Genomic DNA, 14,889 nt, shown 5'->3' with positions numbered 1-14,889 from the left:
CACTGCCCAGCTAGACCGTTTGGAGGCCCCCAAAAGCCCGGAGTATAAGCTGAACCACGCCCTACAGCACCACCCTGCAGGCGTGGGCGGGGCCCGGGGCTGTCCCAAAAGGACAGCCGGGTAAGGAGGTGCGGATATACCTTCCGCTGTGTTCTGCGCTGTTCAGCGCTGGCGCTGCGGTCCAAACTCCTCGGAACTCCCTGGCTTCTCCTCTACTTTCCCTGCGCCAAGCCTTCTTCCGCCCTAGCCCTGGGACACCCTTCCGACAGGAAGCGGCTCTTCCAGCCCCAGAACCTCAGGGTAAGTACTCCAGCGATGCCAGCTGGACCCCCTCCGGTCCGCTGCGCTGGGGGTGAGGGTGAGAATGGGGGTGGGGAGCGCTTGGGGGAAATGGGCTGGTGTAGGCTAGGGATCCACGCCTGGCTGGTTAGCGGGTCCCCGCGCCGGCCCTGCCCAGACCAGCCCCTTTGTGCAGACTTTGCTGTCTAGAGCGCCGGGAGCTCCTCGCCTCCGCTGCCCAAGGTCCAGCTAGTTCCATCCCTTTAGGCGCGCCACCCATGGCACATCCTTTGCGCGGGTATTTCCAAGCTGGGTACCTCCTTTACTTCCTCTAGCAGAGGACGCTCCAACCCGCGAGACTCCCGCTTCCAAGAGGGACTTCTACCTTTTCTGAAGACCTATCCACTCTAGTTCCAGTGACCGGCGGTGGGCATCCTTTGCCTCCTCCTGCCGCGCGGGCAATGGAGGGGCTGCTGGGGGATGAGAGTTCCGCCCACAAGGACTTACTCCACCTAGCCCCCTCCCCTACCGACAGCAACCCATCCCCCATAATCTTCGCCTCTTCCGGTCGCAGCGTGAGAAAGCTCTTCCAGATCTCTCGTGAGGCGTGGGGGCTGGAGGGAAGGAAAGGGTACAAAGAGAGACCTTGTCTCTAGAGATTCCTAGGAGGGCACACAGGAGCGCCGATGCGAGTGAGGCTAGGGGGCGATTGGACGCGAGGGTCTTCGGGAGGGGCGAGCTCAGCTGCTGCCCCCGCTCCTTCCCACAGCCCGCTGGAGCAGTGACAAGATCACAGGGGAAGTGTTTTGACCACAGTGAGTCAGATGGTCTCGAGTCAAGACAGTCGCAACATTCTCAGGCTATTTGTGAGGGGAGTTTGGGTGGTGGGAAGTGGAACCTGAGGGGCTGACTGTTGCCCCTTGTCAGGAGACAAGCACGTGGAAAGAACTTTGCCTTTGGGGAGAGGCACATCCCACAATCAGCGTGGCACTCTGTCCGCCAAAGGGCGCTGGCTCGCAGAGACTTCGGGTGAAATGGGCGTGTGGCTGTCAAGCAACTGCAGTTGCTTTGCGGTGTTAGCTCTGGAAGGTCTACAAGAAGGGAAACAAACCTCCACCCCCACCTCCCACCCCAGGCAGCCAGCTGAGAAACTCCCCCATGCCCTAGTTTCAAGACCTAGGGAACGCCTACTACAATTCCTGTCCCCTGGGCCTCAGAGATCCCACGCGGTGGTTCTTGGGTGGCTGGACAGGAAGTTCTCTTGGTGTCCTTGTGCCTTGTGTGCCCAGGACTACTGAGTTTTCATTCCCAAATTTGGCGAATTTCACTAGATAAGAGATTGCTGCTGTCTCTGGGGTAGATCCTGGCATGGGAGTTCGCTGGGAGCATAGCCAATCAGAGGTGGGCCCTGGGCTCCCTTGTGACACCAGCCTGCCCTGCCGGCTCCTCCCCTCTTCCTTTCCCTCCTTCCAGTCTCTTGTCCTTCCTTCCACAGCCACTGGGTTTGGCCCAGCTGCTCCTCTTGTCAGGGGCCCTACATGGCTTCAACAGCCTCCACCAACCCAGCACATGCCCACTTCGAGAGCTTCGTGCAGGCGCAGCTGTGCCGAGATGTGTTGAGCAGCTTTCAGGGGCTCTGTGAAGCCCTGGGACTGGAGCCGGGCGGGGGATTACCTCAGTACCACAAGATCAAGGCACAACTCAACTACTGGAGTGCCAAGTCACTGTGGGCCAAGTTGGACAAGAGAGCAAGCCAGCCTGTGTACCAGCAAGGCCAGGCCTGTGCCAACACCAAGGTAGATATCTAGAGTCTGGGAGGGGTGTGAGCGGGAGCGTGTGAGCAGGAGAGTGTGAGCGTGTGAGCGGGAGGGATGTGAGCAGGAGGGTGTGAGCAGGAAAGGTGTGAGCAGGGTGTGAGCGGGAGAGGTGTGAGCGGGAGAGGTGTGAGCCGAGGGGTGTGTGTGAGCGGGAGGGTGTGAGCGTGTGAGTGGGAGGGTGTGAGCGGGAGGGTGTGAGCAGGGTGTGAGCGGGAGGGGTGTGAGCGGGAGGGGTGTGAGGGGGAGGGGTGTGTGGAGGGTGTGAGCGGGAGGGTGTGAGCCGAGGGGTGTGTGTGAGCGGGAGGGTGTGAGCGTGTGAGCGGGAGGGTGTGAGCGGGAGGGTGTGAGCAGGGTGTGAGCGGGAGGGGTGTGAGCGGGAGGGGTGTGAGGGGGAGGGGTGTGTGGAGGGGTGTGAGCGGGAGGGTGTGAGCCAAGGGGTGTGTGTGAGCGGGAGGGTGTGAGCGTGTGAGCGGGAGGGTGTGAGCGGGAGGGTGTGAGCAGGGTGTGAGGGGAGGGGTGTGAGCGGGAGGGTGTGAGCGGGAGGGGTGTGTGGAGGAGTGTGAGCGGGAGGGTGTGAGCGGGAGGGGAGTCAGAAGGAAGCGCGTTGCTGCATCTGCTCATTCTTGTGTGTTTGCAGTGCCTGGTGGTAGGTGCTGGGCCTTGTGGGCTTCGAACTGCTGTGGAGTTGGCACTGTTAGGCGCCCGAGTGGTGCTTGTGGAAAAGCGTACCAAGTTCTCTCGGCACAATGTGCTGCACCTCTGGCCCTTCACCATCCATGACCTTCGGGCACTTGGGGCCAAGAAGTTCTACGGGCGATTCTGTACTGGCACCCTGGACCACATCAGTAAGAGCTTCATGGTGGCCCTTGGGTGGGTGTACCTGAGTCTAGAGGCGGGCCAAAGAGAGATGGCAGGCCCAGAGAAGAGGCAGCATGAACAAGAGTCACTTTAGCTGGGTGGCCTTTAAGATCCAGATCTGACATCTGTAAAAGGGACAGTGTGAGCTGCTCGGCTTCCGAGCTGAGATGTCATCAGGTGTCTTCAGGGTTGTGTGGTGCAGTGGCCTCTAAGACCTTCTCTAGCTCTGCACAGGCACACACCGGAGCTAGGGAAGGCGTGAGTCTGGCGCTAATGTCATCCTGCTTCCAGGCATCCGACAACTCCAGCTACTTCTCCTGAAGGTGGCGTTACTCTTAGGGGTGGAAATTCACTGGGGCATTGCTTTCACTGGCCTCCAGCCCCCTCCCAGAAAGGGTAAGTATTTCTGTGCTCCTGGGAACCCTACCCACCAAAGAGAGGTCTGTGCGAGATGGAAAGGTGGGTCTGGGTGGGAGTCAGCTGACTCTTTCCTGACAGTGAGGCCTGGGCAACCCTAGCCTCAGACAGCATGCAAATGGGATGGCAAGACAGGAAAACGTGACTTTGCTCACCTGCTGCAAAGGTGTAATCTACAAACAAATCCTCCCTACTCTCCAGACTGTGAAGTCTTTTACAAGTTTATTTTGTTTCTCTAGCTTGACCTGGGAGTTTAGGGCCCCTCCCACCTCTACACCTTTGTGGCTCTCATACTCTCTGTCCCAGGGAGTGGCTGGCACGCCCAGTTCCAGCCCAGTCCCCCAGCCCAACTGGCCAACTATGAATTTGATGTCCTCATCTCGGCTGCAGGGGGTAAATTTGTCCCTGAAGGTGAGCAATCCTTTTCCTCAAAAACAACAAACAAGTTAATAAATAAATAAATAAATGCCAGCATCCTAGGCTCCAATGCGCCTTCCTAGGAGTGTTAACCCCACCTCTTCCTACCACTAGGCTTCACCATCCGAGAGATGCGTGGCAAACTGGCCATCGGCATCACAGTCAACTTTGTAAATGGGCGTACGGTGGAGGAGACACAGGTGCCAGAGATCAGTGGTGTAGCCCGGATCTACAACCAAAAATTCTTCCAGAGCCTGCTCAAAGCCACAGGTCAGAGGCCACCCTCGAAGTCCCTCCCCTTGCTGTACTATGGGATGTTTCCCACTTGCCTGTCACACCTGCCCTTGGTCCATGGAACCCCACTCTTGTCCATCCTTGTGGTCTCAACAGCAAAAGAGAAAGAACTGTTCTCTAGGGACCAAGCAGCTGCTCAGTGAAAACTCCAGGAACTGTGTCTTAAATGCCTGGGCATTTTGCTTTGTGCTCCTTCATGCAGGAGTGCAAGAATGATGTAAGTTGAAAACGGAAGTGGCATTCAAGAGGATGCCATGTTGACTTTGGCTTTATGCTGCCACGTGGCCAAGTGATACAGGCCTCCTAGCTGTCACTCCACCTGTTTCCCTCTTTGCTCCAAACTGCCACACCTCCTGGGCCAGGACACTTGGTTCTTGGTGCCACCAGATCTGTGTGTAGCATGCTCGCTGCAGCCTAAGCTGTGACTTCGCCTCTGAGATCAGCCGTGGGCTGGGAGTCTCGAGAGGTAATCTGTGCTTTGTGCCCCAGGGATTGATCTGGAGAACATTGTGTACTACAAGGATGATACTCACTACTTTGTGATGACGGCCAAGAAGCAGTGCCTGCTGCGGCTGGGGGTGCTGCTCCAGGTACGACCTGGGCCCAGACAGGAGGAGGCTGGGCTCCCTGCATGTATGTAGCGGTAGGAATCCTACTCTGGGCTAAACTTACAGATATGGTACTACACATGTGAGCTCCAGGACAGGAGCATTTTTGTCTTTTCCTCTTACTGGCTGTAATTCCCGGGGCTTAGACTGCTACCTGAGGAGTGGTTAAGCACCTAATATGAATAGATGAAATAGATGCCTTCTGTGTACTAATTACCACACTAAGAGCTTGCTTTGCGTTTTTCTCATGCTGTTGTGTATTGAAGTCTATGACAGCAACGACACAGGACTTCGTGGCAGAGCAGGGATGCGGACCCTCAGGAGCAGGGAGGGTGTTGAGGAAGGAACTGGAGTATGAAAGGCAGGCTGCTAGGATTCTGTGTCCAGCCCAGCATTCAGCTGCTGTGTAGTCTAGGCAGCCTCTCCATTCTTAGGCCTCAGCATGTGTATCTTCTGTAAACTGGTATGGAGCTGGGCATGTGGCTCTGCTCCCAGAGGTCTCAGGTTCTGATTTCTTGGCCATGTAGGACTTGCCGGAGACTGATCAGCTACTGAGCAGTGCCAATGTGGTACCTGAGGCTCTGCAGCGCTTTGCCAGGGCAGCTGCTGATTTTGCCACCCATGGCCAGCTTGGGAACCTGGAGTTTGCTCGGGATGCCCATGGGCGGCCTGATGTGGCTGCCTTTGACTTCACAAGCATGATGCGGGCAGAGAGTTCTGCGCGTGTGCAAGAAAAGCATGGTGCCCGCCTACTGCTGGGGCTGGTGGGGGACTGCCTGGTGGAGGTGAGCATTTCAGGAGGTGTAGGTGTCCCCATGCTTAGGGAGGAAGCTCTCCTATGGTGGTGTATAAAGTCTGCTTGTTTGGGGGAGGAGCTTAGGGGCTGCTTGGTGGAGGTGAAAGCTGTGGGGGGTGGAAAAGGGACTTCCCCCCAAACCTTGGGATGCCTAGACTTGGGACATACCCATTGGATTCTCATTGAGTTCTTTCCTGTTCTTCAAACCCCGCAGCCCTTCTGGCCGCTGGGCACTGGCGTGGCCCGGGGCTTCCTGGCAGCCTTCGACGCAGCCTGGATGGTGAAGCAGTGGGCAGAGGGTGCTGGGCCTCTAGAGGTGTTGGCTGAACGGTGAGACGGGTTCTGAGACTAGCGCAGGCAGGGCAGACATAATTTGGGACAGGGGTCAGGGAGAATGGGCAGGAGATGATAAAGGAATGGATGGAGGCACGGGACTACAAGACAGGCCTGGCAGCTCTTGAGAGGTGGGTGCTGACAGCTTCCCTCGTTTGTGCCACTACCTTCCACCACCACCCCCAGCGAGAGCTTGTACCAGCTTCTGTCACAAACATCCCCAGAGAATATGCATCGAAATGTAGCCCAGTATGGGTTGGACCCTGCCACCCGATACCCCAACCTGAACCTCCGGGCTGTAACCCCCAATCAGGTCAGACTCTCCTCACCCTCCCCCCGCCCTCCCACCCATCTTCCCAAACCAACTGCTCTCCCGTGTGAGGTCTTCCCTACTCAGTTGCTGCCCCAGGCGGGTCAGTCCTTCCATAGGCAGGCTCCTCCCCCTGGACTGAAGGGGCAGGTGGCCATCTGCCTTGACACTGAGAAGAAGCTGCTTTAGGTCCAAGACCTGTATGACGTGGAGGACAAGGAGCACGTGCACAGGAAGGGTGACAAGACCGACTCGGGGGAAGACAAGCAAAGGTGAGCAGGCCTTCCAACAGCCAGGGAGGTAGTCAGTGCGCTGCAGTGTCAGGACGGAGCCCTGCACGGGGAAGCTGGGTTTGTGAATCGTTTGGGATTGGGTGGGTGGGTGGGTGGGGCGGGGTGGGGGTGGGGGGCCGCAGAGCTTGGGCCGCAGCTGTGTGCCAGTATGGAAACAGCTCAGTAGTTTCCGCCACCGTGGCATCGGCAGTGCTGAGCAGCTGCAGCTGTGCTGTACTGATCCAGCTGTTCCCCGCCAACTGCTTCCAGCCAGCAAACCCAAGCCGCCTGTTCTTCGAGCCTGAGATATCCTGCCCGTTTATCGCTATGGCTTTTATGTGGCTATATATAGTGGTTGTTCTTTGTTGCCCTCCTGTGTGTCAGGAAGGGATTTTCGTTTTGTTTTTCGAGACAGACTTTCTCTGTATTGTTTTGGAGGCTGTCCTTCTCTGTAGACCAGGCTGGCCTCAAACTCAGAGATCCGCCTACCTCTGCCTCCCAAGTGCTGGGCTTGACCATTAGTCTTACATGCTCAGCAGCAGGTGTGGGCATTGGGTACAGCACAGTTTTCTCTCCTAGGGTCAGCAGGCACTGAGGAGCTCCTGCACTGGTGCCAGGAGCAGACAGCTGGGTTTCCTGGAGTCCGTGTCACCGACTTTTCTTCCTCATGGGCTGATGGACTAGCTCTGTGTGCCCTGGTGCACCGCCTACAGCCTGGCCTGCTGTGAGTCGTGCCTCCCTCTCTCCTGTGCCCGGCCCTCCCCTCTTCTGCATGCTAAGAAGATGCTATGTAGGAGCTGGCAGTCCAGCGAGTCACAGCTGCACCTGGAACTCCCAGAGGTGCAGTTCCAGCCTGGCCTGCTCACCAGCCTGGCAGACTCTTCTAGAATCCACTGCATCCAGATAGAAAAGTCAGAAGCCATGGAAGACTGGGAGGGAGTGCAGTGGTAGGGCACACTTGCTTAGCATGAGTGAAACCCTGGTTCAAACCAACACACCCCCCACACCCACATAAACACCCACACACCCAAACATACACACCCCCACACCCACATAAACACCCCACACCCACACAAACACACACATCTACTGGTGTGACGGCATGCAACTAGAATCAAAGCACTTTGGAAGCAGGCAGATCACTGTGAATTTGAGGCCCATCTTAGCCACACAGTACCAGTCCAGACCTTCCAGAACCCCACTCATCTTCCCAAATCAACTCCCTTCCCCAAAGCCAGGCCCTCTCTGCTGCTCATGGGGTGCCAGGAGCAGACTGCTGGGTTTCTGGAGTCCTACCACAGGAAGGCTCCTTCCCTGTGGGGTAGGGGGCTGAGTGGTCAGCTTCCTTGCGACCAAGAGGGGCTGCCTTAGGCATGTATGTACAACCTGTGGCCAAAGGAACTGGGACAGGGTGGAGGAGAAAAGAACTACATAAAAATGACATGGTGCATAACCACCAACAAAGCAGCCTTCATGCCCTCACCCCCTGCTGTTTCTTGCCTCCTCCTGGTCTTAACTTCCCTCCCTGCCCCTCAGCGGAGCCAGGTGTGTCTCTCACTGGCATTGCATCTGGTGCTCTGCAGGGAACCCTCGGAGCTGCAGGGCATGGGAGCTCTAGAAGCCACTTCCTGGGCGCTGAAGGTGGCCGAACACGAGCTGGGCATCGCCCCGGTGCTGTCTGCACAGGCAGTAGTGTCAGGCAGCGACCCCCTGGGCCTTGTCGCCTACCTCAGCCACTTCCACAGTGCCTTCAAGAACATGCCCCCCAGCTCGGGTGAGTGAGGGCAGGTGGGCGGGACGGGGCAAGGGCGAGACAAGGAGCAGGAGGGAGGGGCCCATCGAAGGGCCCACCTCAGGCAGAAGTGGCTGACTCCTGACTCTTCAGCAGGCCCTGTCAGCCAGGCCCCTTCTGGGACCCCCAGCGCTATACTTTTCCTTGGCAAACTCCAGAGGACCCTGCAACGGACCCGGGCCAAGGTGAGGAGTCTAAACGGGGTTGAGGCTGGAGAAGGGGTGCCCACTGAGGTTCCAGGGATGGCAGTGAATACACTCTACTTGAGGGGAGGGGAGAGCTGGACTCACACTATGGCCACAGCTGTAGGACTTGTTGCAGGACTTGTCACAGGATGCTAGTGACAAGAACTTCCCCTGCAGGTCAATGCAGACATAGGATAGGCCAGCAGTCTCTCTGCTCTGCGCTGTTTCCCGTGGCTTGTCCTTCATCGCTGGTTCTATAGCTCGTTTCCCTGTCTAGTCTTTCTCCCTTTCCTTCCCTGCCAGCCTTTTCTTTTTACACATCCACTCCCCTGCTCCCGCTACCTGGGCATTCTTTCCCTCCTTAGGAAGAGGCCGAGACTCCAAGTACCGAGGAGTCCCCCGTCTCTGAGCCCAGTGTGCCCCCATCACTGCCTTCCGAACACCAGGAGGTAAGAGCCAGAGTCCTGTTTGCAGAAGCCTACAACGGTGAGAAGGGCTATGGGGGAATGGAAGGCCTTGGCAGCTGGCTCTGGGTCCCGCTGATCCTGTATCATGGGCTCTGCGCAGGCTGGGGCAGAGGACTTGTGTGAACTTTGTGGGCAGCGCCTCTACATCCTGGAACGCTTCTGTGTGGACGGCCATTTCTTCCACCGGGGCTGCTTCCGCTGCCATACCTGTGAGGTCACATTGTGGCCAGGTGGCTATGGGCAACATCCAGAAGATGGTAGGTGGGCCTGGTAGATGCTACAGGGACTTCAGACTTGGTGCTTTCTTCAGGACAAGGAGCTTGGGGGTGGGGAGGAGGGAGAGGGCTGGACAATAGGTGGGAACAGGTGGAGTCCTAAGAAATCCCAGGCTTGCAGTCTCCACCTTCCCTTGAGTATCTGGGCGGTGGGCTGATGCCTGGCCTCTCTCCCCTTCTCAGGACATTTCTACTGTCTCCAGCACCTGCCCCAGGAGGGCCCAAAGGAGGCTGACAGCAATGGAAGTCCAGAAAACCAGGTTCAAAACCAAACAGCCCTGGGTGTGATGGGCTGTGGGAAGAGGCCCGTCTCTCCACATCAGTGGGCTTTGCTGGCAGTAAATAGATGCTGTTCCCCACTGAAGGGTACTGCTATCCAGAGCACTGCCTGACAATGTCCACTAGACGCGGTCATGACTGGACCACATGGTGGCTTTTTGGCTTTTCCAGGAGCTCCCTATACCAGATGACAACAACATACAGCCAGACCCCTCACCTCCTGTACCTCCTGTGAAGGGAGTCAGCCTTGTCCCAAGCCCCAGTCAGCCTACCCGCCGGCTGATCCGCCTCTCCAGTTTAGAACGCCTGCGGCTGTCCTCCTTGGCCATTATCCCTGACCCAGGAACAGAGCCTCCACCCAAGCCCCCACGAAGCTGCTCTGCCTTGGCCCGCCAGGCTCTGGAGGGCAGTTTTGTGGGCTGGGGTGTGCCAGTCCAAGCACCACAAGGTAGGTGCCCTTGCTACTGACGTGTCATCTAGGAGGCTGCAGGGAAGGGGACTAGAATCTCTGATACTCAGATTCTGGGGAAAAAACACCGGCCACGGGACTACCCAGCTATACCTACCCCTCCTCTGCTCAGCTCCTGAGGCCACAGGGAAGATGGAAGAAAGTCCCTTTTCCAGTGAGGAGGAAGATGAAAAAGAGGAAGAAATGCCTTCGGAGCCAGACCTAGAGCAGGTAAGTGGCAGGAAGCCAGCTGGCGGCTCTGTCAAACTAGGAGGCATCTGCCAGGAATTCCCCACCCCTACCACAGAAGCACCAATAGCCTGCATCCTCCGCTTAGATGTCTTCTCACCTAGTCTGACTCTAGGTATCTTATTTACCTGCTTCCATCCAAGTTTCTCACCCTTCAAGTTTCCTCCACTCCTAACTAGGGGTCAGGCCTTCTGCTGACTGGCCCAACCTTCCCACAGACTCTGCAGACCTTCGCTAATAACGCAGGCACCATGACTAAGTACCCAACGTGGTATCGAACCCTCATGCGCAGAGCCAAAGAGGAGGAGATGAAGAGATTTTGCAAGGCCCAGGTGAGCCCCAGGCTGCCAGGCTTCTGCCGGGGCCAGAGTTGTCTGAGCACAGAGCATCTGCAGTACTCAGTTGGTGAGCAATCTGGGGTGTCCTGTCTTAAAACCTGCAGACCATCCAGCGAAGACTCCATGAGATTGAGGCTGCTATGAGGGAGCTGGAGACTGAAGGCACGAAGCTGGAGCTGGCCTTGCGGAGACAGAGCAGTGAGTAAAGACCCGAGAGAGACGTGCTAGCAGACGTCTCTGGCTCCCGGCACCATGTTCAGCCCTCAGCGACCCCTGGGCCCAATGAACGTGTCATACGGCTGACACCCATAACAGGCTATTTCCCCGGGATCCTGTCACCCCGTGACCTCTTCCATTCCTTTTCCTTCTTATCAGGCTCTCCGGAACAGCAAAAGAAACTCTGGCTAGAGCAGCTGCTACAACTCATTCAGAAGAAAAACAGCCTAGTATCTGAAGAGGCTGAGCTCATGATTACGTAAGGCCGGGTTGGTGATGCAGTGCGAGCCCTGTCTTGTTCCTGTGAGTAACCTGCTTAGCTGTGCTGCTGCAATCTCTGGTCTCTGCAGGGTTCAGGAGCTGGACCTGGAGGAGAAGCAGTGGCAGCTGGACCAGGAGCTGCGAGGCTACATGAATCAGAAAGGTCTGTGGGTTTCTCATGGCCTAGGCACTGACCAAGTACATGCTTCTCTAGCCTGCTGAGACAACTGAGGAAACCAAAGGAAGTGATCTCCAAGCCTCGCTCTCCCTTCAGTCAGGGCTGTGCCATTGGCTTTTGTGCAGTGTCTCCTTCAACAGAAGGGCTGGTCCTGACGAAACCTAGGAAACCAAAGTTTGGCCCAAACCTAAGTTTGAAGTCTCAGCAAGTAGAGCCTGGGTTGTAGAAGCCACGCAGGCTGAGTTAGCATGACTCTCTCTTCAGGCTCCTGCCTGTTCACTAAGGCTCCTCTTTCCCCTCTAGAAACCCTGAAGACAGAGGCTGATCGTCAGTCTGAGGACCGGGTCCTGAGGAAGCTGTTGGATGTGGTGAACCAGCGGGATGCCCTCATCCGCTTCCAGGAGGAACGAAGGCTCAGTGAGATGGCTTCAGAGACGGGGGCCCAGGGCTAGGCGCTGCTTAGCTATATGCCTGCCTCCCTGCCCTGTAAGCAGACATGAAAGGGCGGTACCTCTGTCATCTGGACTGTCTAGTAAGGGGTTCGTTGTTAAAAATAAAAGTATGATGGCCATGAATTGGTTTGTGCTGTGTGTGGTGGGAGATGGGAGCGTGCATGGAGGGCAGGTGAGGGCCGTGCTCTGAAGTCCACACAGTGACAAGCCACTGACCTCAGTTCCCATCACGGCCTCTGCAAGGGACAAGGCAGAGCCACCGCAGTGTGTCAAGTTTTATTGTTCTTCAGCTCTGCCCACCTCCTGCTGTCAACAGTGGGGCTAGGTGAGGCTCTGAGCCTAGGTCCTGGGTTTCCCTTTCCCTTCTGAGAACATGTTGGAGTTCAGCCTGGACCCGACACAGGCCTTTGGCCTCCTGCATGTGGAAGATGTAAACTGCACCCGCCCCCAGCACCAGCCCCACACTGGGTGTCCAGAGCAGTATGGCCACTTCCCTGGCCCCTTCTCCTGCAGCCAGGACACATAGCAACACCAGGAGGAACAGCCCCAAGACAATCACGTAGCCAGTGAATGACGCCCACCAGCGAGCTTGAGCTACGCCTAGCGCCAGCTCTGTCCACGCCTCCCTTAGCACACTGGTCAGTGCTGACCTTTCAGCTGGTCCTAGAACGAGGAAGAACAGGGTCAGAATGGAGGCTGGGGCTGCCTAGGAGTAGAAAGGGGTAAGGGGAAAGCTTTGACTCACCACGGGCAGGACAGGGATCTTCCTGAGGGGGGCTGTGCTTCACATGCAAAGTGGCCATGAGGGCCTCATGATCAGAGAAGGGGGTGCCATTGTGGGGGTCACAGCCTGTAGTGGTTTTCAAAGTCTTACAGTAGATGTAGAACCCGGAAACTGCCTAGGAAGAGTAAAGAAAGAAAAGTGTATACTCTCCCAGAGAACCAGCCAACAGAATCCTATTCCCCAGCCCCCGGTGGCCCAAAACTACATCAGCTGAACTAATGATCAGCACAGGCTGGCGACAGGAAGAGAATGGAGAAAGGCGTGCGGGGTAACAGCCTGACCTTGTAAAGCACATAGTCGATGCGGATGCCAAGTGGAAACGGACCCAGGTCCTGCTGGCTGACATAACAGTTCTTGGGTACCATGGTGCAGCCATCTTCAGAGCCCTAGAGGGAACAGATGGCTAGGATGCTTCGAGGTCGGAAGACCGTAGCAAGTGTGGTGGGAAACGATCAGACAGGGTCTCTCACCCTGAAGTCCTGAGTCTCCACATAGGCATCCTGAAGCCCTGTCCACTCTTTCAGCAGGCAGCAGCCCAGGTCTTTGGGGTGCATGTTGAGGTCCCCACACAACAGAACCACATCTGCACTCTTGGATGTGTGGCTGGGGGCACGAGGGAACAGAGTGATGACGAAGAAATTCTTCCCTTACTATCTGCCTTCTCAATGAAACCAGCTGCCCCTCTGCCCCAGTGCCCACCCATCCCCCTGTCCAGCCCAGGCTCACACACTGGATGAACTGGGCCAGTTCCCAAGCTTGGGTCACGCGGTGTGCTCGGTAGATGTCCTTCTGTCGACTGTACTCTGCATGTAGCTAAAGTGGAATAGGTGAGATTACAGATAAGATTAAGGCCGGAAGGTTGTCTAAAGCAGACCTGCATCACCGCTTGGCATGGAGCTTGGCACAGATGGGTGACCCTTGCCCAGAGCCGCCCTCTGATCCCAGGCCTCACTCCAGGCAGCAGAGCTACTGGAGTCCTTTCTCTACCAGACTCTCAGCCTAGCTTCACTCACATGGGTCACATAGGCATTGAGCACCAGTCCATTCAGACGGAGCACCAGCAGCCCTACAGCCTTCCCACAAAACCAGTCTCCGTGATAGACCTGCAGGCAGAAGACAGAAACTCAGAGCACTGCCACCCTCCTTCTGCCAAGGCCCTGGAAGGGCTGCACCCAGCTTGAGTTAGCCGAGGTGGGGAGAGACCCTTACCATGTAGGGGTAGCCATTGAGAGTGTAGACATGCTGGATAATTTCCTGGATTGGGTGTTTGGAGAACACACAGAGGCCACTGCCGATTATTCCGCTGAAAGTCAAGTCTTGCTTAATAACTAGGAAAGCAAGGAGGGGAATACCCAGCCCTCTTCCTCTCCCTTGTCTCCCAGCTCTGATCAGCAACTTTTCTCTCTACTGCTAAGATCAGCCCCAGAACAAAGCTTAAGACAGCAGCCCTTGCGAGAGGATGCAGGGCCAGCCCGAGAGGAAGGGGGTGACGGGTGCAAGCAAGAATATGGGAGAGCCACGAGTGTCCTGGCCTAATAACGGCCCCAACTATAGATTTTTCACCTTCTGAAGTAGTGTGCATCTGGGTAGGTGAGCGAAAGTTTTTGCCGTAGGTACTGGAAGTCCTGCTCACTCCACACCTGAGGACAAAGGTGAGGATGCTTGCTTGGACTTCACCCCAGAGAGAAGATTACCCTGCGCCCCCTGCTGCCCTCTTCCCAGCCTAGCCTGCTACAACCTCACCTCCTGGAGTAAAGCCAGGTCGAAGCTTTCCAAATTCAGGAAGTCTCCCAGGCGCTTCATGCGGTCGGCCCTATGCTTGCTCAGGTAGGGGATGTCCCTGAAAAAGAGATGGCTCGGCAGTTAAGGGCACTGGCAGCTCTTCCAGAGGACCCGGGTTCAATTCCGGGCACCAACACGACAGCTCACAAGTGTCTGTAACTAGTTCCAGGGGATGTGACACCTTCACACAGACATACACGCAGGCAAAACACCAGTGCGCATCAAATAAAAATAAATTTTCTTAGAGAAAGAGAAGGGCCAGGTACGAGATGACTGCTGCCACTACCCTAGCTCTGGATTCTGGACGATATGGATGGCCTTAGGCGGTTCGGGAAAGACAGGGTCGTGGCTGAAGAAGGCCCACTCCTTTCCTAGGCATGTGCGGGTGGGGCCGGGAAGGTGGCTCGAGGCCTCAGCCCTCCTGGGCGCACTTACCAGCAGTTGAGGTTGAAAACCCTCAGCCGGAGAGAGAAGTTGGGCTTCATGGCTGGGGTGCTTCTGGCCACGGGCTGACGGAGCGCACAGGTGGCCGGCCCCGTCCCGCGCCGCACAGTCCTACGAACGCGAGCCGGGGGCGACTCCCGCGTTACCGGGACAACAGGCCGTCCTCCAACCCGGAAAGGAGGTCAGCTGCAAATCCGGGGCGGGCTGCGCGAGACCGCCGGCAGTCCCGGGGAGGGTTCCGGGTGGGGACCGCTCCAGGCTCTTCGGTCCCTGGGCCGGTTCCCGGCACCGCGGCCTACGTGTTCCGGGCTTAGCCCCGGCCCCCGGCTTCTCTAGCA

General features: G+C 56.9%; 2 protein-coding genes across 3 annotated transcripts; one reads left to right on the top strand and one right to left on the bottom strand.

Annotated features, from left to right (window-relative positions):
• The first annotated feature begins 150 nt into the window (after positions 1-150).
• Positions 151-11,664, top strand: Mical1 (microtubule associated monooxygenase, calponin and LIM domain containing 1). Its single transcript, XM_040728357.1, has 24 exons — positions 151-300; positions 1,775-2,075; positions 2,734-2,941; positions 3,246-3,350; positions 3,678-3,782; positions 3,903-4,058; positions 4,572-4,672; positions 5,218-5,475; positions 5,701-5,816; positions 6,006-6,132; positions 6,319-6,388; positions 6,969-7,125; positions 7,985-8,175; positions 8,290-8,378; positions 8,744-8,827; positions 8,946-9,102; positions 9,304-9,380; positions 9,571-9,847; positions 9,981-10,078; positions 10,315-10,428; positions 10,539-10,632; positions 10,810-10,909; positions 11,001-11,074; positions 11,393-11,664. Exons 2-24 carry the CDS (start codon positions 1,818-1,820, stop codon positions 11,539-11,541), a joined length of 3,165 nt encoding a protein of 1,054 aa, XP_040584291.1. The 5' UTR covers positions 151-300; positions 1,775-1,817; the 3' UTR covers positions 11,542-11,664.
• Positions 11,665-11,803: 139 nt separating this feature from the next.
• On the bottom strand, positions 11,804-14,855 carry Smpd2 (sphingomyelin phosphodiesterase 2). 2 transcript variants are annotated; one of them, XM_005073236.4, is made up of 10 exons: positions 14,543-14,855; positions 14,069-14,165; positions 13,889-13,965; positions 13,535-13,628; positions 13,339-13,428; positions 13,056-13,138; positions 12,796-12,928; positions 12,607-12,711; positions 12,287-12,440; positions 11,804-12,204 (listed from the first exon to the last, which is right to left on the bottom strand). In XM_005073236.4, the coding sequence occupies exons 1-10, from the start codon at positions 14,590-14,592 to the stop codon at positions 11,828-11,830; spliced, it is 1,260 nt and encodes a 419-aa protein (XP_005073293.2). In that variant the 5' UTR covers positions 14,593-14,855; the 3' UTR covers positions 11,804-11,827. The 2 variants fall into 2 exon arrangements, with proteins under 2 accessions (XP_005073293.2, XP_040584286.1); XM_040728352.1 differs by lacking the exon at positions 12,796-12,928 and having other exon boundaries at positions 13,052-13,138.
• Between the last annotated feature and the right edge of the window lie 34 nt (positions 14,856-14,889).

This window comes from Mesocricetus auratus, unplaced genomic scaffold (assembly GCF_017639785.1).
Source record: "Mesocricetus auratus isolate SY011 unplaced genomic scaffold, BCM_Maur_2.0 Super-Scaffold_100018, whole genome shotgun sequence".
Classification (NCBI taxonomy): domain Eukaryota; kingdom Metazoa; phylum Chordata; class Mammalia; order Rodentia; family Cricetidae; genus Mesocricetus; species Mesocricetus auratus.
This window is presented reverse-complemented; position numbering and strand designations above follow the sequence as displayed.

Bases quoted from the DNA above. Each gene is read 5' to 3' on its own strand.
- Mical1 (XM_040728357.1), top strand. From the start codon at position 1,818: ATGGCTTCAACAGCCTCCACCAACCCAGCACATGCCCACTTCGAGAGC. The intron at 2,076-2,733 runs GTAGATATCTAG...GTGTGTTTGCAG, and splicing joins AGGCCTGTGCCAACACCAAG to TGCCTGGTGGTAGGTGCTGG. The intron at 7,126-7,984 runs GTGAGTCGTGCC...GGTGCTCTGCAG, and splicing joins CGCCTACAGCCTGGCCTGCT to GGAACCCTCGGAGCTGCAGG.
- Smpd2 (XM_005073236.4), bottom strand. From the start codon at position 14,592: ATGAAGCCCAACTTCTCTCTCCGGCTGAGGGTTTTCAACCTCAACTGC. The intron at 13,629-13,888 runs GTGAAAAATCTA...CTTGACTTTCAG, and splicing joins GATGCACACTACTTCAGAAG to CGGAATAATCGGCAGTGGCC. The intron at 12,929-13,055 runs GTGTGTGAGCCT...TCGTGCCCCCAG, and splicing joins GAACTGGCCCAGTTCATCCA to CCACACATCCAAGAGTGCAG.